The following is a 23,884-nucleotide window of genomic DNA, read 5'->3' on the forward strand; positions in this document are numbered from 1 at the left end:
GGGGGACTGCCAATCCTAGCGTTTGCGGCCTCGGCTGCTCCCTCTAGGATTCTTCCCTCCCTGGAGGACTTCTTGCCTTTCTTGTCCTTGACCGGAAAGGGCTTAGACACCACTGTCTTCGCTGCCGTTGTCTTGGTGGGGCGGGGCTGCTGGGGTGCTGGAGGTTTATAGGGCTTGAATGTCAAAGCCCTATGTAGGAGGGAGTCTTGGTGACTTCCTCCACCTCTCAGCAGCCTGCTCCACGTCCTTAGGCTCAAACAGATTCGTTACCAGAACGGAAGAATGTCTGAGCCTGTAGATTTTGGTGCTAGGGGCCTCCCGGTATTGTCTTGGAGTCCTTTTGACTCCCTCCAGCAATGACGGAGGCAGGCTCTTCTCCACCCTTATTCGAGAAGACTTTACCGCGCGAGGTGGGGTTTCCCTCAATGGTGTGATGGGGGAACGTCTCACCTCACGTGACTCTCCTGAGGACGGGAGATCTTCTTCCGAAGGAGAGGGAGAAAAGTCTGAGGGGGTAGGGTGCCTGCCTCGAAGACTTACGAGGAGACAGCTTCGTCCTCGGAGAAGTTACCGCGTCCGAAACTCCTCTTTCCCTCTTCAGGGGAGTAGATGCAGCCAAGGATTTGTGGCCCAACTCAGAGAGAACAGGCTTGAAAGCCTGTGCTACCGCTCTGATTAGAGCCCTAAACCAGGGCTGCCGGCTGCGCTATCAGACACTCCCTCTGGAGGGGGAGTTGCCTGTAAGAAGAAAGAAGATAAGGAAGAAATGTCCCTGGACCTTTCTGGAACCTTCCCCCGTACCCGCAAGCGCGCTGTTCTGTGCTTGCGGGGGGGGGGGGGGGGGGGGGGGGAATGCGGTGATGGTGCCCTTACCACGTGTTGTCCTGCAGCCTCGCACATGGGGGGTATTGGTGATTGCGCTGGGGAGCGCGCGATGGGGAATACCCAGGGCCTGGAGTGATCGCGTGCGAGCGCCGGCTAGACTTCGTAGAGTGCGCAGGAATCAGATTGACGGGCAGGATCAGAATGAAGAGCCCGTGCTTGCCAGAATGTTGGCACGCGCGCGCGCAAGACCATCGGCACGCGCAAGACTATCGGTACCCGCGCGCGGAAAAGATCGTTGGAACTTGCGCGCGTAAGAAGATCGTCGGCGCTTGCGCGCGTAAGAAGATCGGCGAGCGCGCGCGCGCGAAGGTAGCGGTGCGCGCGTGGGAAACCATCGGTACCCGCGCGCGGACGATCGTCGGCGCTCGCGCGCGTAAGAAGATCGTCGGCGCTCGCGCGCGTAAGAAGATCGTCGGCGCTCGCGCGCGTAAGAAGATCGGCGAGCGAGCGCGCGTAAGAAGATCGGCGAGCGAGCGCGCGTAAGAAGATCGGCGAGCGAGCGCGCGTAAGAAGATCGGCGAGCGAGCGCGCGTAAGAAGATCGGCGAGCGAGCGCGCGTAAGAAGATCGGCGAGCGAGCGCGCGTAAGAAGATCGGCGAGCGAGCGCGCGTAAGAAGATCGGCGAGCGAGCGCGCGTAAGAAGATCGGCGAGCGAGCGCGCGTAAGAAGATCGGCGAGCGAGCGCGCGTAAGAAGATCGGCGAGCGAGCGCGCGTAAGAAGATCGGCGAGCGAGCGCGCGTAAGAAGATCGGCGAGCGAGCGCGCGTAAGAAGATCGGCGAGCGAGCGCGCGTAAGAAGATCGGCGAGCGAGCGCGCGTAAGAAGATCGGCGAGCGAGCGCGCGTAAGAAGATCGGCGAGCGAGCGCGCGTAAGAAGATCGGCGAGCGAGCGCGCGTAAGAAGATCGGCGAGCGAGCGCGCGTAAGAAGATCGGCGAGCGAGCGCGCGTAAGAAGATCGGCGAGCGAGCGCGCTAGTAGGTTGAAGGGTCAGCTGGCAGAACGATCATGAACTGGGATGTGTCCTTGAAAATAAGGGCGGCCATCCCCCGATGAGGACCGTAAGCAGGTCTGCTTTAGAGTCCAGAACCGAAGTCCTTCGTTGCAGCGCAAGGTTGCACTGGTAGATAGGTAGGTCAGCTAGCAGGACGATCAGGAACCGGGATGTGCCCTTTGGAAGGGCCAGTATCCACCGATGGGACCGTACAGGTCCGTGCTAGAGTTCAGGACCGAAGTCCAAAGGACCACGTTGCAGCACAAGGTAGAGGTCACTGGAAGTTCTGCTTGATCCTCCGAGGTGGAGTCTCTATGAGAGACCTCTCCCGTGAACGAGAGAGGTGCCCTTCGTAGAAGAGACTTGAAGACACTCGTGGTGAAGCCTCTTGGGGCCGTCAGATCAGCAAGCTGACCTTATTAGGAACGATCCTCCGAAGAGGAGTCTCTATGAGTGGCCTCTCTCGCGAACGAGAGAGGTAACACTTCGTAGAAGAGACCTGAAGACACTCGTGGTGACGCCCCTTAGGGCCGTTGGATCAGCAAGCTGACCTTATCAGGAACGATCCTCTGAAGAGGAGTCTCTATGAGTGACCTCTCTCGCGAATGAGAATTAAGTATGCGCCCTCCTTCCCCAGATGACATCCCCGGGAGAAGGGGGGCGGAGTAACTGTAATAAAAACAGAATTATAACAGAATTATAATTATCTAAATCATCTAAGAATACACTAAAACTGAGAACCACTGACCCCCGAAGGAAAGTGTTCCCCACGGAGAAAGCTGAAAAGTTAAAATACAATTAGATTTCACTAAAAATAATTGAGACAAACAACGGAATAGCAACCTAACCCGCAACGGGAAAGGAGCTATTGTAATAGTACGTAGTTGAAGTAAGGGTGAACGACCTCGAGTAAAGAGAGACCGTAGTCAATCTAAAAAAAAAGCCACATTCCCTTCGTTGAGAATCCAAGTTTCCCGTAGGAAAAGAGGCAAAGCGAAGATAAAAGATGAATGAAGAGAGTCCAGGCATTGACGGTTCCCCTGCGGAGGCCGAGTTAACGGATATAAGCCGAAGGGAAGACCGAAGGACCAGAGGGAGAAGTCGTTCCCCACGAAGTGAAACTGTGGTGGCCTTGCACTACACAAGTGTCGTTGTCGTACAACACACACAGCACAACACTGAAAGAAAACTTACTACATTTCTATACACAAATATATACAGTACATAAACATTAAGAATGTTTATATATATATTACAAGTACAGTATAAGAAAAAGTAAGTAAAAAAGACAAAAAGCATTATTGGCTGTCAAAGAGGCGAGGGTGAGAGCGGACACGTCCGACTACCACCCTGAGCCGAGAGCAAAGTGAGCTCAGCACAGGTGTGTGTGAGGGGGGGGGGGGGGGGGTTAGCAGGCTACCCTCCCTACCTCTGCTAACTAGCGGTGGGGTAGTAAACCCTTGTTAAAATTCCAATGGCTCGTCATTTCAGCTACGCCAAAAGTAATAACCCATATTAAATAGCATGGTTTGTATTTCAGTTACGGAACAATGTAAAATTACCCTCCTTCTCCAACGCTATTTTTTCAATAGCGGTTAATATGCCATACAGTTCGGCAGTAAATATGGAAGCTGTTAGAGAAGGTGCACCTCTACAATTAAAACCATTACTATGTACTCCAAATCCAACGCCAGCATCAGATTTGGAGCCATCAGTATACAGTATATAAAAGTCGATCCTCTATGTTCTTCAACATGTTCCATAAAAAGAGACCTAGCTTCTAGGTCAGTCATATTTTTCTTAACTCTAATAAAGTATTTACAAAAAGATATCTCTGGTAATTTCCATGGAGGCATTAATGATACCTTGAATGGAAGTACTTAATTTCTAATTATATCCACACTGTTTCATAATCGTTTCACCCGAAATCCATGAGGTTAGGATATTTTGGGTGCAACTCAAAGTATCATGCATGTCTTACAAGGCTTGCAGTCTGAAAGGCTAGAGAGTTAGGGAGTCTTTGCAATCTAAACCAATACCGAATAATGGAAGACATTCGGTAAAAGCCTAGAGGTAACTCTCCAGCATCAACAAGGAGACTTGGGATAGGGGAGGTTCTAAATGCTCCTGTAGACAATCTAATATCAGTATGATGTATAGAGTCTCATATTTTTAACCGGCTTGGGTTGGCTGAAGAGTATATTTCACATCCATAAGTAATTTTGGAAAAAATCAAGGCCTTGTATAACTTTAAAATAGTATTGCAGTCTGCCCCCATGATGTATGGGACAATACTTTTAAGATATTCAGAGCCTCAAGACATTTAGCTTTTAATGCTTTTAAGTGAGAAACCCATGTAAGCCTAATATCAAATATCAAACCTAAAAATTTAGCCTCACTTAAACATGGTATCCGTTGACCTTTAATGTATATATCCGGGTCTGGATGTACTCCCCGGATACGATAGAAATGGACAATGGTAGTTTTACTTATCGAGAACTTGAATCCATTGATATCAGCCCACTGGATAATTTTGTCGATAGGGAGTTGTATTTTTCTCTCAACCATTGCCATTCTAGTTCCAGCAAATGATATTGAGAGATCATCCACAAATAATATTGAGAGAATATCTTGGGGAATGACTGAGGATATCCCATTAATTGCTAGTGCAAACAGGGTTACACTCAGCACACTCCCCTGAGGAACTCCTCCTTCCTGACACTTACTCTCTGATAAGAGTTTCCCCCACTCTCCCTTGAAAAACTCTATGCGAAAGAAATGACTGAATAAATAGTGGCAGTTCTCCTTTTAATCTTAGTTCATGAATTGTTTTAAGTATACCATATCTCCATGTGGTATCATATGCCTTTTCAAGGTCAAAAAAACCTGTCACATGGTGCTGTTTGGAAGCAAAGGCTTCACAAATAGAGGACTCAAGTCTTATTAACACATCAGTTGTTGAGTGCATTTTTCTGAATCCACATTGAATCGGTGACAAAATACCCTTCTTTTCAAGGTACCACATCAACCTTGCATTGACCATCTTCTCCACGATTTTATATAAACAAGAAGTCAATGCAGAAGGTCGATACCTTGCTGCTAAAAATTTGTCCTCACCGGGTTTTAAAAAGGCTAAAATAATGGCTAGTTCCCAAACACTTGGGTAACTATGATCATGCCATATTCTATTAATAATACTTAAAATAAATAACTTTGTATTAAAATGTACATGTTTAACCATTGCATGTGGAATTCCATCGGGTTCAGGGGCTGTATCGTTACAAGTAGCGAGTGCAGAATCAAGTTCTCTTTCAGTAAAAGGAGAATTATACGATTCTTCCCTTCCTGTTGCAAAATTTAAAATTTTCTTTTCTTCAATGCTCCTGTACTGGTGACCAGGAGCTGCTACACTCTTGCACGATACATTTGAAAAATGGTCAGCCAGGGCATTGCTAACTTCATTTCCTTCAGTCACAAACTGACCATTCACTTTCAACACTGGTGGTGGGTTTGGGGTAAATTTGCCTGCAATCTTTTTTATTTTACTCCATACAGAAGATGGTGGTGTTCTACTATTAATGGAGGAAACAAAAGCCACCCAAGATTGGCGTCTAGCTTCTTTCATGGCACGACGGAACTGTGCTTTGCACTTTTTGTATGTTATCAAATTTTCATCCGTACGGCGTCTACGCAATCTAGTCAGGGATTTTCTGGTGGCTCTGTGCAAGGTTGTTAATTCTGAAGACCACCACAGGACTGGTAGTCTTTTGAATAGTCCTGTGGTTTTGGGAATCGAATTGATTCCTGCTGTATGGAGAGTTCCATTCAGTAGATCTATGGCATCATCAATACTTCCAAACTGTTCTGCTCTCCCTTCGATTTCACTTAGATCAGAAAATTTAACCCAGTCAGCCTTGTCAAGATTCCATCGTGGCAATCTTTGCAAAGGTGGACCCTTGTTGGTGTTTATAATGATTGGTGCATGATCACTAGTATGCCAATCATCTAATGTCCTCCAATCAAAATCAAGAAGGCAGTTAGAGCTTGCAATTGAAAGGTCAATGCATGACAAGGTACCTGTCTGAACATGGAAGTGCGTGGGCTCTCCTGTATTAAGGAGTCCCACATCCTTATTCACCACAATTGATAAGATAATATTGCCCCTTGTGTTTGCCAAAACATTACCCCATAAAGGATGTCTACCATTCATATCTCCCAGTAAGAGAAAAGGTTGAGGGAACTGGTGAATGACCTCTGCTAAATCATCATATAAAATATTATCATTTGGAGGTAAGTACAGAGAGCATATTGTATATTTTTTCCCCTAAATCAATTTGTACAACCACTGCCTGCACGGTTGTACGTATGGACATAGGTATTTGGGAACATCTCGACGAATGTACATGAGACTTCCGCCATGGCTCCCTGCTTGTTGATTATATGGTGTTCTATAGCTAACATACTCTCGAGGACTAGGAGTGTTAGAATCAAACATACTTTCCTGTAGACATACAATTATGGGGGAATGTTCATGAAATGATATTTTGATTATAAAATAAATTTTTGAATATACTTACCCGGTGAATATATAATAGCTGACGTCTCGGACGGCTCGACAGATACCAAAAACTCGCGAGCGATCGCCATGAAGGTTGCGGGTGTGACCACCAGCGCCGACTATCGGCCAGATACCGCATATACAGTACTTGTCAACATCTCCAGTTCTTCTCATTCCGCTGGGTCTCTATCGGGGAGGAAGGGAGGGCCTTTAATTTATATATTCACCGGGTAAGTATATTCAAAAATTTATTTTATAATCAAAATATCATTTTTAAATATTAAACTTAGCCGGTGAATATATAATAGCTGATTCACACCCATGGTGGTGGGTAGAGACCAGTATTAATACAATAAAGGCGTATATGCTCATGAGTTTTTGACAATTATATCATAACAAAACCCAATTAAATATAGGTACCTGGTAAGGAAGCTGACTCTGACGATTACTCTGCCTTATTACTGTAGTCCGCTTTCCTCACGAAGCCCAGCCATCCTCTCAGGATGCTGAAAGACTCCCAGGAGCTGTTATATCCAGGGCGACCACCCATACAACAGGACCTCATCAAAACCCTTAATCTGGGCGCCCTCAAGAAACGACATTTGACCACCCGCCAAATCAAAAAGGATGCGAAAGACTTCTCAGTCTTCCGTACAACCCAAGACAAGATTAAAAACATTTCAAGAGAAGATTAAAAGGATATTGGGATTAAGGGAATGTAGTGGTAGAACCCTCACCCACTACTGCACTCGCTGCAACGAATGGACCCAGTGTGTAGCAGTCCTCATAAAGAGTCTGGACGTCTTTTAAGTAAAATGAAGCGAACACCGACTTGCTCCTCCAAAAGGTCGCGTCCATAATACTTCGCAGAGATCTGTTTTGCTTAAAAGCCACGGAAGTTGCTATCGCTCTTACTTCGTGCGTCTTGACCTTAAGTAAACAACGATCTTTTTCACTTAAGTGAGAATGTGCCTCTCGGATTAAAAATCTAATAAAATACGATAAAGCATTTTTAGACATAGGCAATGAGGGCTTCTTAACGGAGCACCATAAGGCCTCAGACCCACCTCGTAAAGATCTGGTACGAGCTAAATAAAACTTAAGAGCTCTAACTGGGCACAGTACTCTTTCAACCTCGTTGCCTACGATCTCTGATAGGCAAGGTATATCAAAAGATTTAGGCCAAGGACGAGAAGGTAGTTCATTTTTGGCCAAGAAACCAAGATGAAGCGAACATGTGGCTTTATCTGTAGAGAAGCCGATGTTTTTACTAAAGGCATGGATCTCACTGACCCTTTTAGCCGAAGCCAAGCACACCAAAAAAAGCGTCTTGAGGGTGAGATCCTTCAGGGAGGCTGAATGCAATGGCTCAAACCTGTCGGACATTAGGAACCTTAGGACCACGTCTAAGTTCCAAGCAGGAGTTGACATACGACGCTCCTTAGAGGTCTCGAAGGACTTAAGGAGATCTTGGAGATCTTTATTATTGGACAGATCCAAGCCTCTATGTCTGAACACAGAAGCCAACATGCTCCTGTAGCCCTTAATAGTGGGAGCAGAGAGGGAGCGAACATTTCTCAGATGCAGGAGAAAGTCTGCAATTTGGGCTACAGAGGTACTGGAAGAGGAAATGGATGATGACTTGCACCAATCTCTAAAGACCTCCCACTTCGACTGGTAGACCTTGATGGTAGATGTTCTCCTAGCCCTCGCGATCGCTCTGGCTGCCTCCTTCGAAAATCCTCGAGCTCTTGAGAGTCTTTCGATAGTCTGAAGGCAGTCAGACGAAGCGCGGGGAGGCTTTGATGAAGACTCCTTACGAGGGGCTGCCGTAAGAGATCCATCCTTAAAGGCAGACTCCTTGGAACGTCTACCAGCCATTGAAGTACCTCTGTGAACCACTCTCTCGCGGGCCAGAGGGGAGCAACCAACGTCAACCTTGTCCCTTCGTGAGAGGCGAACTTCTGCAGCACCCTGTTGATGATCTAGAACGGCGGGAATGCGTACGCGTCCAGGTGAGACCAGTCCAGCAGAAAAGCATCTATGTGGGCCGCCTCTGGATCTGGGACTGGAGAGCAATAGGTCGGGAGCCTTTTGGTCAAAGAGGTCGCAAAGAGGTCTATGGTGGGTTGACCCCAAGTCATCCAAAGACTCTTGCACACATCCTTGTGGAGGGTCCATTCTGTGGGGATCACCTGACCTCTCCGACTGAGACAGTCCGCCAAGACGTTCAATTCCCCCTGGATGAATCTTGTCAACAGTGAGATGCCTCGATCTTTTGACCAGATGAGGAGGTCCCTTGCGATGACGAACAGTGTGTGGGAGTGAGTGCCTCCTTGCTTGGAGATGTACGCCAAGGCTGTGGTGTTGTCCGAATTCACTTCTACCACTTTGTTTCGTAGAAGACTCTCGAAACTCGTCAAGGCCAAGTGAACAGCCAACAGCTCCTTGCAGTTGATGTGCAGGCTCCTCTGATCGGACGTCCAAAGACCCGAACATTCCAGACCGTCCAGAGTCGCTCCCCAACCCAAATCCGACGCGTCTGAAAATAACACGTGGTTTGGGTTCTTGACCGCCAGGGACAGACCCTCTCGAAGACTTATGTTGCTGTCCCACCAGTTCAGGCACGTCTTTACTGGCTCGGAGATCGGGATTGAAACAGCTTCCAAAGTCTTGCCCTTGACCCAATGGGAGTCTAGATGGAACTGGAGAGGGCGAAGGTGAAGTCTCCCTAGTGAGATAAATTGTTCCAGGGATGACAGAGTCCCTAGGAGGCTCATCCAACTTCTCACTGAGCAACGGTCTTTTCTCAGCATGAGGCGGACTTTGGGCAAGGCTTGATCTATCCTGGTGGCAGACGGAAAAGCCCGAAAAGCTAGACTGCGAATCTCCATCCCCAAATAGAGAATCGTCTGGGAGGGATTCAGTTGAGACTTTTCTAAGTTCACTAACAGTCCCAACTCCTTTGCAAGATCCAACGTCCATTGAAGGTCCTGCAGACAGCGATGACGGGACGACGCTCTGAGTAGCCAGTCGTCCAGGTACAGGGAGGCTCGAATTCCCGATAAATGAAGAAATTTTGCCACATTCCTCATGAGCCTCGTAAAAACAAGAGCAGCAGGGCTGAGGCCGAAGCACAGTGCTCGGAACTGGTACACCACATTCTTGTATACAAACCTTAGATACGGTTGAGAATCCGGGTGTATAGGAATGTGGAAGTACGCATCCTGCAGGTCGAGAGAGACCATCCAGTCTCCCTCTCTGACCGCTGCTAGGACGGACTTCGTGGTCTCCATCGTAAATTTTGTTTTTACAACAAAAACGTTGAGCGCACTGACATCCAGCACTGGCCTCCAACCTCCTGTATGCTTTGGGACTAGGAAGAGACGGTTGTAAAATCCCGGTGATTGAAGGTCCGAGACTTTCACCACCGCTCCCTTCTCTAGCAACTGAGACACCTGCTGATGTAGAGCTTGTCTCCTTGACTCCTCTCGATACCTGGGAGAGAGGTCTAAAGGAACTGTTACTAGAGGAGGTCTCCGTACAAAAGGTATTTTGTACCCCTCCTTGAGCAACAACACAGACTCTTGGTCTGCACCCCTCTTCTCCCAAGCCTGCCAGAAGTTGTTCAGTCTGGCCCCTACCGCTGTCTGAGGACGTGGGCAGTCAGACTCTGCCACGGGAGGACTTGGATCCTCTCCTCTTGCCTCTTTTACTGTCGGCACGAGCGCCTCCCCTACTGGGGGCTCTGCCACGAAAGGGCGGGATAAACCTCGTCGCTGGGGTATCGATCTTGGGTCTTACGACATAAGACGATGAAGGAGCAGCCTTGCGCGCCGACGTAGCCATCAGGTTGTGGGTATCCTTCTGCACCAGAGAAGCCGCAATATCCTTGATCAACTGCTGAGGAAACAAAGCAGATGACAACGGGGCAAAGAGAAGCTCCGACCTTTGGCAGGGAGTTACTCCTGCCGAAAGGAACGAGCAAAGAGTCTCCCTCTTCTTCAGGACTCCTGCCGTAAAGGTAGCGGTGAGCTCATTAGAGCCATCACGGATGGCTTTGTCCATGCAGGACATAATAAGCACGGAAACATCACGGTCGGCCGAAGAGATCTTCCTGCTTAAGGCTCCTAGCGACCAATCTAAGAAGTTAAAAACTTCGAAGGCCCTGTAAACCCCTTTGAGGAGATGGTCAAGGTCCGAGGAGGACCAGTAAACTTTAGAGCGTCTCATGGCCAGGCGACGGGGAGAGTCTACGAGGCTTGAGAAGTCTCCCTGGGCAGAGGCAGGAACTCCCAAGCCGAGAACTTCTCCTGTGTCATACCAGACGCTCGCTCTAGAAGCCAGTTTAAAAGGAGGGAAAGCAAAGGCTGTCTTCCCCAAACTCCTCCTGGTGATCAACCAGTCGCTTAGCAAACGTAAAGCTCTCTTAGAAGAGCGAGAAAGCACTAGCTTAGTAAACGAAGGCTTCGAAGTAGCTAGGCCTAGCGTAAACTCTGACGGAGGCGAACGAGGAGCAGCAGTTACAAAATGGTCCGGAAAAAGATCCTTAAAAATCAGCATGATTTTTTTAAAGTCCATAGAGGGCTGAGCAGCTTTAGGCTCCTCTCCGTCTGACAAAGTCCCCAAAGGAATATCAGTTGGAGGGGGATCAGCAACTTCCTCATCTGATGGAACCTCGTCCGACAATTGCCGAGTCTCATGAAAAGGAGAGACCTGCCGCGGCGGCAACGCTTGACAGGCAATGTCAACAAGCAAAGGAGCAGCAGTAGCAGTAGAGGAAGAGACGTCACGCCGCTGCTGAAAGGACTGAAATCCTTGTGACTGACCACCAACAACAACTGAAGTTGATTGACGCTCAACGTCACGTCGGAACTGCCTTGACTGCATAGACTGAGCAGGCAAAACAACCTCCGACTGCGGTGATTGACGCTCAACGTCACGTCGAGGCAACGGAGCCGGTCGGCGAACGTCAGGTCGGGGCTGCGGCGGCAGCGGCTGAACGTCAACACGAGACTGCGGCAGCGGCTGAACGTCAACACGAGACTGCGGCAGCGGCTGAACGTCAACACGAGACTGCAGTGAGGGAGGATCCATGTCACGTGACTGACGTGAAAAACTACTGACATCACGTTTCAAAGTACAAGAAACGTCAGCACTAACGTCAAACGGACGAGTAAATACTCGTTTGGGCGGCTGACGGCCAGAGTCTCGTTCAGCGTAACGGCGACTCGAAAGCAAAGGATCATCGCGAACCTGCTCAACGTCATACTCCTCCATAAGGGAGGCAAGCTTAGTCTGCATGTCCCGCAGGACAACCCATTTCGGATCAACGGGAGTCGGAACGGGCCGAGACGACGGTAACGTCTGTGTTGGCAAAACATTGCCTTTACCGCGACCCTCGGACCCCGTGTTACGCTTGCGTTTAATAGGCGAACAGTCTTCCGACGACTGCAAAGGGTCAGAGCTGTCCCAATGGCTACAGCCAGGATGCTGGACCTGTCCTGAAGGGACTGACTTTCGCTTCAAGGGTCTAGAAACCTTGCGCCAAGGTTTCTTTTGCGAAAAGTCTTCAGATGACGAGGAGAACACAGTCTCACCCGTCTTATGGTAAGGGCGATCTTGACGAGAAACGTCCGATACCAAAGAGGGAACGTCTGTACGTTGGTTAAAGGCTCTCGTCCCCTTAAGTCCTACGACATTACTTCTCCCTGGTGCAGGGGAGCCTGAAAGAGGTCTCGGACTAGAGGAGCGACAAGCACGAACAGACGAACCCTCGGTCGCAACACTAAATACACTTTGCGCACTTATCACTTTATCACTACGATTTTCTGATTTACCACTCTGACACTTCAATAACTTCACATCTGACATGAGTTGGTTACGGTCCGATGCTAAGGACTCAACTTTTTCGCCTAAAGCTTGAATCGCAAGAAACATATCCCACATGGACGGTTCATGAGTGCTAGTAGGGGGTTCAGGAACAACTACTACAGGGGAAGGAATAGGTTCAGGGGCATGGGAGGAGGAAAATTCCAACGACCTAGAGGAGCTTCTCCTCACCCTATCTCTCTCCAGCTTACGAGTATATTTATCATATTCAAGCCAGTCGAATTCCGACAAGACCACGCACTCATCACACCGATCTCCTAATTGGCAGGATTTACCCCGGCAATTAGAACAAACGGTATGTGGGTCGATAGAGGCCTTGGGAAGACGTTTGTTACAATCCCTCGCATTACACTTGCGAAATTTAGGTCCAGGGATAGGAGAAGGGTCAGCCATATTGAACAATCAGAGAAAATCCAAAACAAAACCAAAGTCATCAACAATAAACACTAGCCAAAAAAGGGTTTCAAGAGTTTTAATTGAAGAAAAAACACCCGTCACAGCGAAAGCTCAAAAACAACCAAAATAAAGTACTTCACCAAAAAGGACGAAAACTCAAGGTCATCAGCGAGCGGAATCAACTTGTCGATAAGACCGACAGAGAAGAACTGGAGATGTTGACAAGTATATGCGGTATCTGGCCGATAGTCGGCGCTGGTGGTCACACCCGCAACCTTCATGGCGATCGCTCGCGAGTTTTTGGTATCTGTCGAGCCGTCCGAGACGTCAGCTATTATATATTCACCGGCTAAGTTTAATATTTAAAATTAGGAGCTTAAGTTCTTCATATTTGGCCCTCAAACCCTGACAGTTCCATTGCAAAATGGAGGAGAAAACTATGGATTATTTCTGGAAGACATCTTGGATGAGGTCTTCCCATTAGCAGTTTTTAATCTAACCTTATTACCTGTAGGTTTCTTCAGAGGTGGTCTTGTTATGTTGGGTTTTACGTTTGTGTTTTTCTTTGTATCCTTTTGATCTATATGTTGAGGTGGATGGTGGACCTCAACTTGGATTTCTGATTTATTCAGTTTATCTTCTGGTTAATTAGAAACATCAAATTTATTTGATGTCATAACCTTAACGTTTCTAATGGAGGGGGGGAGAGAGAGATGGAGGTCTCTCTCTTTTACGATTAATAGATGGTGGGATTCTAGGTTTTTGCACCTTTCTCACTACAGGTGCATCAGGTAAGTTGGTCTTAAGTGGAACCTCCATCAGATCAGGCAAGGACATGGCCTGAGAGAGGTTTGTACTATTTTTTTGTAATGGGGGATGAAGGCTGTACAGCATTGGGTAATGCCCTAGTGTTAATACACCATGGTAAAGCCTCTGGAGGTAAAATGGTTACCTCGTTATTTGACATTTTATCAGATGGTATACTTTTTTTGAGCTATTGACAGTACTAGGTTGGTTTGATTTTAATGCCTTAGCATATGTATTTGATTTATTTAATAGTCTTTTGGCATGGGTCACACTTATATGTTTAAAGTTCGATTTGTTGAGGGCAGCTTCCTCCAACTTATATAGCTCGCAGCTCTTGTCTGTGGATTTATGATTCGAGCTGCAATTTAAACACCTGGCTCCAAGTGCACACTCTCCATGGTAAGATTTGGAGCAAATACCACACATCTCATTTTTGCAACCTTTAGACGGGTGCCCAAATTTAAAACAATTAAAGCATTGCAGTGGCTTCTGCTTGAATGGTCTTACTTTAATCCTTTCATTCTCAATAATAATATGAAAAGGTACATCAGCATCTGGAATGTAAGGATTATCATTGATGTACCTGAGACTTTGTGAACTTTCCATACATTTAGTGGACACATGGCCAGTATCTCCTCCTCTGTAAATTAATGTAGATCTCTGTTAAAAACTAACCCCCTTCCGTAGCTATAATTTAGGTGGGGTTTGACATCCAACTTAATTTTATATTGGGACAATATTACAAACTGTGTACTGGATTTGGCATGGATAAGGAAACTATTTTTTCCAAAAAGAGATATATCGCCTGGTGCAATAGTTCCTACTTTCTTCTGAATCAATTTGGATATTTTAATATAATTCCCTGTAACCCCCTTTGATTCAGCTATAAGCCACGTCGGTGGTTTTGGCTTTCTCTGGGAGGGCATAACTAAATCTGTATCTTTTTCCAACCAATTGGCAGGCCTATACACATCCAAATCTTTTGGTACCTTATCGCAGAGAGCAGCCGCGACATTCAAGTTATTAATTTTAATATTATTCAAGTTACTTATTGCACTAAATGCTTCGTCATAACTACTGTAAGATATCCATGAATCCCATGTTTCCCCTTCAAGTTTCATCCTTATGTCTTTTATGCATCCATAGCATTCAAATGCTTTACATAGATCATCATAATTTGTCTCTATTGAAATTTGGGTAACATGAAGGATTCGAAGTCTCCTCGTGTTACCCAAATTACTGTACTCGATTTTGAAATATCAGTAGAATGGTCCTTTCCCGTTCCGAGGTCATCAACAGAACTTTCCCTTATCACATTATCAAAGGTCGTCAAAAATGCCAGGGGGGGGGGAGGAGGTCAGCAAATCCAGGGGATGGGGAGTCCATAGTTAAGGGTGGGATTTTCTTTGTTTTTTGTACCTTTTGTTGGTTTACCTGCTTGAGAATTTTAAGAAAGTATCATACGTTGGAAAGGAAATTTGCATTCTCCACTATCGGCACAATGAGAGTATACTTACCAGATGGTCCACTCCATACCCTACCCGAAGGATAGCATCAAAACAGATATAGATGCACAGGTGTAAGCTAAACCCGCCTGTTAGGACTGAGACCAACAAAATATGGAATCATCCTCTCCATATCTGTAATGATGGGCTTCCGGCCAAAAGCCAAGAGTCCCACCTCAAGGATTGGATCCCCCTGGATTCCGATGACCCAACCCTTGAGAGTACAGTAGTTCCGCCAAAAAGGTCCAAACCATCTTTGGGATGGCTGAGATCATCCAATACTCTCATATATAGCTTTGAATGCAAATACCTCCCAACCGTGATCCCTTTTCCCATTCATCTAAGCAGGCAGTAATAACGAATGTGGAAAATCCACGCTACTTAAATAAAATAAAAATAAAGATAAATAAATAAATGAACAAATAAAATATATATACATATATATATATATATATATATATATATATATATATATATATATATATATATATATATATATATATATATATATATATATATATATATATATATATGCATACATCTACATATATATATATACTGTATATATACAGTATAACTTAAGAGAAATAATACTCATAGAGTTAGGACAGCAAGACAAAAAGTTGAAAAATTAGGAGAAGGTCGAAGAAATATTGAGCAGAAGGAATAGAGGAAAGGGAGAAAAATTTAGATTCGAACTTGGGGAGTAATTTCCCCAAGTTCGAGAGCCCTCTTGCCCGTCACAATTCTTCAACAATATGAAGAAACCACATGACTGCATCAAGGCATTCTCTCATTAAGAGGGCGTTAGTCATTGAAGGGACTAGAGGTCAATGATCAGAGCTGAGCTAGCAATTGGCGATCTGGTGATTGGCAATCTAGCGATCAGCAAATCGTGAACTAACCATCAGCAAACAGTGATCTAGAGATCAATCTGTTGATGCTTTATTGTTTGCTGATGGTGGTCTACCAAAAAAAAAAAAAAAACAACAACTTCAGAAGAGACAGGGACCAAGGATTCCCCGTTTTGATTCCCCTTGGAAGATGGAATCTTCAGGATCTTGAATCCTTCTGTGAAGCCTCTTTCATCTTTTCCCGGCGGCCATGTTATGCGTTTGCAGGGAGAGGAATGGGGCAATGGTGACCTGTCCCAAAAGTTTTATTCCTTTTTGCCTATTACAGTATGTGAGTATGCAGGAGAGTACTGGAGCCATGGCACACAGGATGATGCTGGTGCTCAGTTTCTACTGAAGCGCAGTTTTCGGTGAATGTGCAAAAGAGCGCTGGAGAGCAGGCGAGCGCTGGAGAGCAGGCAAGCGCTGCCGCGCAGGTGAGTGCTGGCTCTTTGGCAAGAGCTGGCGCATTGGCAAGCATTGGATCTGCAAGCAATGGCTCTTTGGCAAGAGCTGGCGCATTGGATCTGAGACTGCAACTGCAGAGGAGAGCGCTGGTCTGAGAGTGCATTAGCATTAGCAAGCACAAGTGAGCAGGAAGGTGCTGGATATGAGAGCACAGGTGAGCGCTGGCACACAGTAAGGCACTGTGTAGTTTTGTGCAGTCTCCCTAGAATACACAGAAGCGTGTGACTGGTTGCGCAAGGGCAGGTGCATGGGCACACAATTGCGTGGCTTTATGCGCGCGTAGGAAAGCACTGGCGCGCAAGTGCAGAAGATCGTTGGCGAGCAGGAACGATTCACAGAAGAGTCGAGGACCGAAGTCCAATGACTAACTGCAGCGCAAGGTAGCGCTGGTAGGTCAGCAAGTCAGCTGGCAGGACGACCAGGAACTGGGATGAGCCCTTTGGAAGGGCGAACATCCACCGATGGAGACCGTGAAAGGTCCATAGAAGAGTCCAGGACCGAAGTCCAGGGACTCAACTGCAGCACAAGGTTGCGCTGATAGGTCTGTTGGTAGGACGATCAGGAACTGATGATGCCCATGAGGGCCGGTGGACCAGCAAGTTGACCTTTAGCAGTAGCGATCTTCCGAAGAGGAGTGTCTATGAGTGGCCCCTCTCGTGAGAGAGGTGATCATTTCGCAGGAGAGACTTGCCTAGGACTATGCTCCGCCCCATAAGAAAAAGAGACTCAGCAAGGGGGGGAGTGTCGTCTAAGCGAAGACAGCAACAGCAGTCGGAGTCTGTGAAGTGATTAAGATGCAGGCAGTTCTCCCTCGGAAGGGGAAACAACCTTTACTCGAAGATGAAGTGCTGATCAGGTGTTGCCATGGGCGTACTTCTGAGAGAAGGGATGACACCCATGAGGGCCGTTGGATCAGCAAGCTGACCTTTAGCAGTAGCAATCCTCCAAGGTCGAAGGGGGGTATTAGGACTCCCCGTAGTCACATGCGATGTCAAAGGCATTATTGACGGTTTGTCGGAAAGAACTGACGAAGAAGCCTTGGTCTGGGACAGATCGGGAGGCCAGACCAGCTTTAACTTGATTATTCTGTATCCACTCCTCATAGCAATCCTAAGGAGTGGATGGTTGGGGGGGCAGCTCACCATTGAGCATGATAGGTGTGAGATGACAAGTCTCGCTCACAAGAAATGTTTAAATTGCGAGCGCAAGCTATGACATCATATTCGCAGTAGCTTATTGAACCAATCACAAATGGGGGGTAGTGAGAGAGGTGGAATTGCATGCGTAGACCTCAAGCAAGTCTTCAAAAAGCTGAGGGTGATGAGAAGGGTGTGGAAGAGGCCTGGCCTGGGGAGAGGGGGAGGAAGGAGGATGCTAACTAGCCTCCTCTAACTCGTCCAGGAAATCCCCTGCAAGGGCAGGCTTCTCTTAAGTACGATTTGCTAATGGTAGGCAAGGGCGTTTTGGCAGGATCTTGTAAGCCATCGGTGAATAATGGGGTACCCATTAGGGTACAGGAGGAATGAGAGGGGCAATCCCTGCCTGCTCCGAAGAGCTGATGTGAGCTGGCAATTAGGCATGAGTATGCTTACGAGAAGCTTGAGGAAGAGTTTGCTCGAGCATGGCAAACAAATCAAGAAAACCAGAGTCTTCCCCAGGCCAGACATGGGGGTGGACCCTGAGGCTAAGTAGGCTTAGCACGTGCGGTGTGAGTGAGATCGTTACCCCGAGGGAGAACAATCTGCAAGACCTCAGGTGGGAGAGGAACTGCGGAGGCAGATGTAGTGAAGAGCACAGAGTCTGAGAGAAGGGGATCCCTTTGTTGGGTGTGGGAGGAGGAAGGGCCTAGACCTCCCTATGCAAGAGGTGGAGGCTCCTGCTGTGCGATGTGGTTCAACGCCTCTAACAGTATGTCCTTCAAAGGAGAACCTGAGAGTCCCATCGAAAGCCAGAGCTCACGAAGAGCTTCAAGGGAGGACTTCCCTTAGGAGGAGGGTGCCATTGCTTCCCAAGGGAAAGCATAGGGGTCCTCCAGTCCCAAGAGTCGCCCAGGAGTTGAAGGCATATCCCTCTCTTCTCCTATCGAACTTGGTATGAGGCTGAGCGGACAGAGGCAGAAGGGGAAATTCCTGTGGAAGAAAAAGAATGTCTGGGCTTCTTGGCCTTTAGGGCAGAGCTCTAGGGCGAAGAGTCCCTCTTCCTCCTGAAGTCGAACCGCTCCCACTGGAAAGATGGCCATTCCCAACACTTGTCACACAGAGATGCGTGCTGTCCATCTAGAGATAACCTTTGACCTGGGCACAGACTTTTCTCAATGAATGCCTTGAATCGCTTTATTGCAGACACGCTTACAGGCATGAGTGTTCTTGGCAGAAAGGGCAAACTGGTGAGGATCAGTCTACAGTGGGGAACAGAAGGTGCCCCACAGGTGGCCATCTGTACCAGGGAAACTTCGTCCGCTGTTTTTTCTGAAATAAAAACACTAAAACAATTAAAAAGAAAGAGAGAGAAAGTTCGTTATACCAGGTAAGCCCATGACGGAGGAGCTACGCACGTCCACTCTTACGGACAGCCAAGTCAAATATGACTGAATATAATGGTTTTGGGGCTGACCGGGACTCTATCCCCCCCTCCCTAGCCAGAGGGATTGGCTACCACCTCGCTTAAGTTTTTAATGGCTGTGAACACTCAGCCATGCCAAGCTACAACTAGTAAAGAATGAGGGTTTGTATTCATGTTAAAACATAATTTGCTTATTTAACCTTCCTTTACTAATGGAACCAACATCAGAAACCCCATTTTCTGTTTACTGATGTCAACAATATATTAGGCTTGTAAGGAAACTAAGGGGATATGTAGTAACCTAAGGGCCCTGCTTAAATCTTCATGTCTTTACTTCGTGAGGAGGGCTTTGCTCGCTCTAACACTTTTAGACACTGCAGTTGAATTCCACAATTAAAGGAAGATTAAATTTAAATGCAACAGAGTTTAAAATGTTGCATAAAGGAACGTCTACTGGAAAGATCAAGATAGTGTAAATAATAAAATTTTACTGTTAATAATAACTAGTCATATTAACGACAGGACTTGTAAATATATACCAACGCTCACTATAGCCTGGGTCGTGAAAGTTTAAGCCTCTGACATCATATATAGAATTGCAAGTTATGATTCTAGGCGACTTTTAAAATGAAAATAATGGTTCTTACCTAGCCGTAGAGATTATTTTAATAGTCACCCACCTGTTCTAGGATACGTCGAATACCTTCCGTAGGCGCATCAGCATAGTTACTTGGATCTTCGGAGAGGAGTTTTAATACCCTTATTTTTCCTTTTGGGCACGAAGCGAATACATCTGTGAACGTTCCACCACGGTCAATTGCAAAGCAAAATTGATCTTGAATACTGGCCATTCTGTGTCAACCTCTAGTTATCTCAGCGTAAAGAAAATAATAACACTTCGTAGAGATACGAGAGCCGCTACGACACCTGTGACACTCTGTGCACTTCTGAGCCTCTGGCAACTGGGTTCTTAAATGCCTGAATTTCGTAATTGGCCCGGCTAGCCAATGGCCGGGCTTCTGTAGCTCTAGATCATGGTATGTAATATTTCTGTAACACTATCTGTATCAAATAACCGAGGTTGAAGGACAAGCTTTACGTTGTGCCGGGATATTTGTGGAATTTCGCATTTGACATTTAGTTTGAGATCAAACATATACATATGACGGTCCCAATGATACATACAACAAGCAATATCATGATATTTCCATTTAACTTAATCTAATCATTGGGGAAAAACAATTTCATCTCATTGCATTTTGTGTAGTAAGTTTTATTTATTAAGGTGCAACTTTTCACACCTGTTCAACCTGTTGCCACTTATGCAATAGCTTTAAGCGACTTGTCCATAGATATATTGTTTGTGGCCTTGCCCTTGGCACGGTCCACCGTCCACGGACATCGCAAAGAATTCAGTGTGTTAACCAAGGGATACTGTGTTTGCCATTTTATCACTCTCAAAACGCTCGTAAACACAAACACTAAATTTTCTTATTATTTATACTTTAGATCAAGATTAGTGTATACATCATATAGTACATCAGAAATACATGAAATGTTTCCTTGTCTTGATCTTTCAATATAAACATAACTTTTAGATCAGTGGATGAACTGAAACATGTGCTAAAATTATCCGATACATGATCAATATTATTTATGTGAAATTCCATGTCAAAACCGAGTACATTTTCTTGAGAAGTTTGCAGATTACCCTAAATCACCAAGCTGAACAACATCCATATCATTAAACGATTATTCGTCGAGAATTATACGTGCGCACATACACACACGTGTATATATATATATATATATATATATATATATATATATATATATATATATATATATATATATATATATATATATATATATATATATATATATATATGTGTGTGTGTGTGTGTGTGTGTGTGTGTATATATATACAGTATATATATATATATATATATATATATATATATATATATATATATATATATATATATATATATATATATATATATATATATATATATATATACATAAAACCATCTCCTCCTATGCCTATTGACACAAGGCCCTCGGTTAGATTTCGCCAATCGTCTCTATCTTTAGCTTTTAAATCAACACTTCTCCATTCATCATCTACTTCACGCTTCATAGTCCTCAGCCTTGTAGGCCTAGGTCTTCCAACTCTTATAGTGCCTTCTGGGGCCCAATTAAATGTTTGGTGAACTAATCTCTTTGGGAGAGAGAAGAGCATGACCAAACCATCTCCATGTACCCCTCACCATGATCTCATCCACATATGCAACTCGAATAATTTCTTTTATATTTTCATTTATAATCCTGTCCTGCCGTTTCACTGCTAATATTCGTTTGAGAGCTTTGTTCTCAAATCTACAAAATCTGTTGGATATTGTTTCATTGTCATACTTCGACTCATGTCATACAGCAACACCGACCTCAACTAAACCAATATATAGCCTGATTTTATGTTTAATTTCAGGTGATTTGATTTCTAAATTTTACTTAAGCTTGCCGTCGTCTGATTTGCTTTTTCAGTCTTTCATTAAATTCCAATTCTAAACACCCTGTATTAGATATAGTCCCTAAATATTTAAATGATTCTACCACATTAATCCATTCGCCTTCCAATGACATTTCATCCTACGTTCTCGTCATCTCTGTCTTTCTTCTCTTTATCTTAAGCCCAACCTCCTGTAATATTTCATATATTCTGGTAAGCAAGCATTGCAATTCCTGTGGTATTCTACTAATAAGGACAGCGTCATCAGCATACTTTAGGTCAGCTGATTTCCCATTAACAATCCAATCCAATCCTTATACACCATCCCCCAACAGTTCTATGCATTACAAAATCCATGAGGAGGATAAACATAGGTGACAACAAATTCCCTTGGAGTACTCCTCTATTCACTGGAAATTCATTTGATAAGACTCCACTAACATTAACTTTGCACTTACTATGCTCATGAACAGACTTAATAAAATTACATATCTAAGAGGAACTCCATAATAACGCAGGACTCTCAAAAAAATTGGCCATGCACACTATCAAATGCTTTTCCCTTGTCCACAAAGGACATCAAAGGTGAATTTCTATATTCTACACAGTGCTGTGTCATATGTCTTAAAATGAAAATTTGATCAGTCCACCATCTACCTTTTCTAAATCCTGCTTGTTCATCCCTCAGCTTTTTTCATCAATCTTTCTCTAGTCTCTTTAGAATAAGCATATTATATATTCTCATGACAACTGACGTAAGTGTGATGCCTCTGTAATTATTGCAATCAGCCAGGTCTCTCTCTCTCTCTCTCTCTCTCTCTCTCTCTCTCTCTCTCTCTCTCTCTCTCTCTCTCACCCCTAGCTCCCATTCACCAGGTTTTTCCTATCCACACCATATTCTACAAAATAATCTTGTAAGTATTCTGGGAGTCACTTCATTTTCAGCCAATATCAACTCAGTAATTATTCCATCGTATCCAGGGGCTTTCCATCTCTTGATTTTTAATGATAGCTTCGACTATTCTATCCTATTTCTCTTCCTCCTGTTATGTTAAAGTTTATATAGGAGATATTTATTTTAATGTTGTTACTCTTCTTAAAATATTTTATTTTTTTCTCGTTTCCTTTCCTCACAGGGCTATTTTCCCTGTTGGAGCCCCTGGGCTTATAGCATCCTGCTTTTCCAACTAGGGTTGTAGCTTAGCAAGTAATAATAATAATAATAATAATAATAATAATAATAATAATAATAATAATAATAATAATAATAATAATAATGGAGAACTGGTCCCCGCTGAAGCCTCTTCTCATGTTGGGTCACATGGGAAGGGAGGACTGACCCCTCTGTGGACGACCTGGAAAATACAAACATGGACCTCGGTACAGACAGCTCCAACTCTGGTTCTAATCTTGTAACATTAGAACCTTATTCACGTTAAGTAAAGAATGATTATATGAAAACTCTAGAGAAGAAGAGAGGGAGAGTGAGAAATGATGACTACAGAAAAATAAACCATACTGTTTTCTTCCATTTTGCAATGGAATTGCCAGGGTTTACGGTTGAAATATGAAAAACTTAAGCTCCTCATACGTGAGCACTCCCCTATACTAATTGTATGTCTACAGGAGAGCAAGCTCGATGCTAATACTCCTTCTCCTCGAGAGTATGTTATCTATAGGACACCACATGATCCCCGATCAGGGAGCCATGGGGGAAGTCTTATATACGATCGTCAAGATGTTCCCCAAATATCTTTGTCTATCTGTACCCCTCTGCAGGCAGGGATTGTACAGATTGACATAGAGAGAAAACACACAATCTGTTCTCTTTACTTGCCTCCAAATGATAACGTCTAGTATGATAATATAGTAGAGGTGATTAAACAACTCACACAACCTTTTCTCTTACTAGGAGATCTTAATAGTAGATATCTTTTATGGGGTGGCGTTTTGGCAAACGCAAGGGGTAATATAATATCATCAATTTTGGAGAATGAAGATGTAGGAGTCCTTAATACAGGAGAGCCCACACACTTTCATGTTCAGATAGGTACCTTGTCCTGCATTGACCTATCAGTTGCAAGCTCAAACTGTTTTCAAGATCTTAATTGGAGAACATTAGATGATTGGCATACTATTGAACATGCACCAATCATTATAAACACCATCAATGGTCCACCTTTACAGAGATCGCCTCGATGGAATCTTGATAAGGTGAACTGGGATAGATTTCAGGAGTTAAGTGAAATTGAAGGACATGCAGAACAATTTGAAAGTGTTGATAATGCCATAAACTTACTTAATGGAACTCTTCACATAGCAGGAGTCAATTCCATTCCCAAAATAACAGGGATATTCAAATGACGACCAGTCCCCCGGTGGGCATCAGAACTAACTGCCCTGCACAGAGCCACAAG

At 45.0% G+C, this 23,884-nt stretch overlaps 1 protein-coding gene across 1 annotated transcript in view; it reads right to left on the reverse strand.

Annotated features, from left to right (window-relative positions):
- LOC137640084 (5-oxoprolinase) overlaps window positions 1-20,258 on the reverse strand; it is a 547,197-nt gene extending 526,939 nt beyond the window's left edge. Inside the window, exon 1 of the mRNA XM_068372538.1 lies at window positions 19,639-20,258. Coding sequence (XP_068228639.1) covers window positions 19,639-19,809 — 171 coding nt within the window. The 5' untranslated portion in view covers window positions 19,810-20,258. The remainder of the gene's footprint in view (window positions 1-19,638) is intronic.
- Between the last annotated feature and the right edge of the window lie 3,626 nt (window positions 20,259-23,884).

This window comes from Palaemon carinicauda, chromosome 4 (assembly GCF_036898095.1).
Source record: "Palaemon carinicauda isolate YSFRI2023 chromosome 4, ASM3689809v2, whole genome shotgun sequence".
NCBI classification, from domain to species: Eukaryota; Metazoa; Arthropoda; class Malacostraca; order Decapoda; family Palaemonidae; genus Palaemon; species Palaemon carinicauda.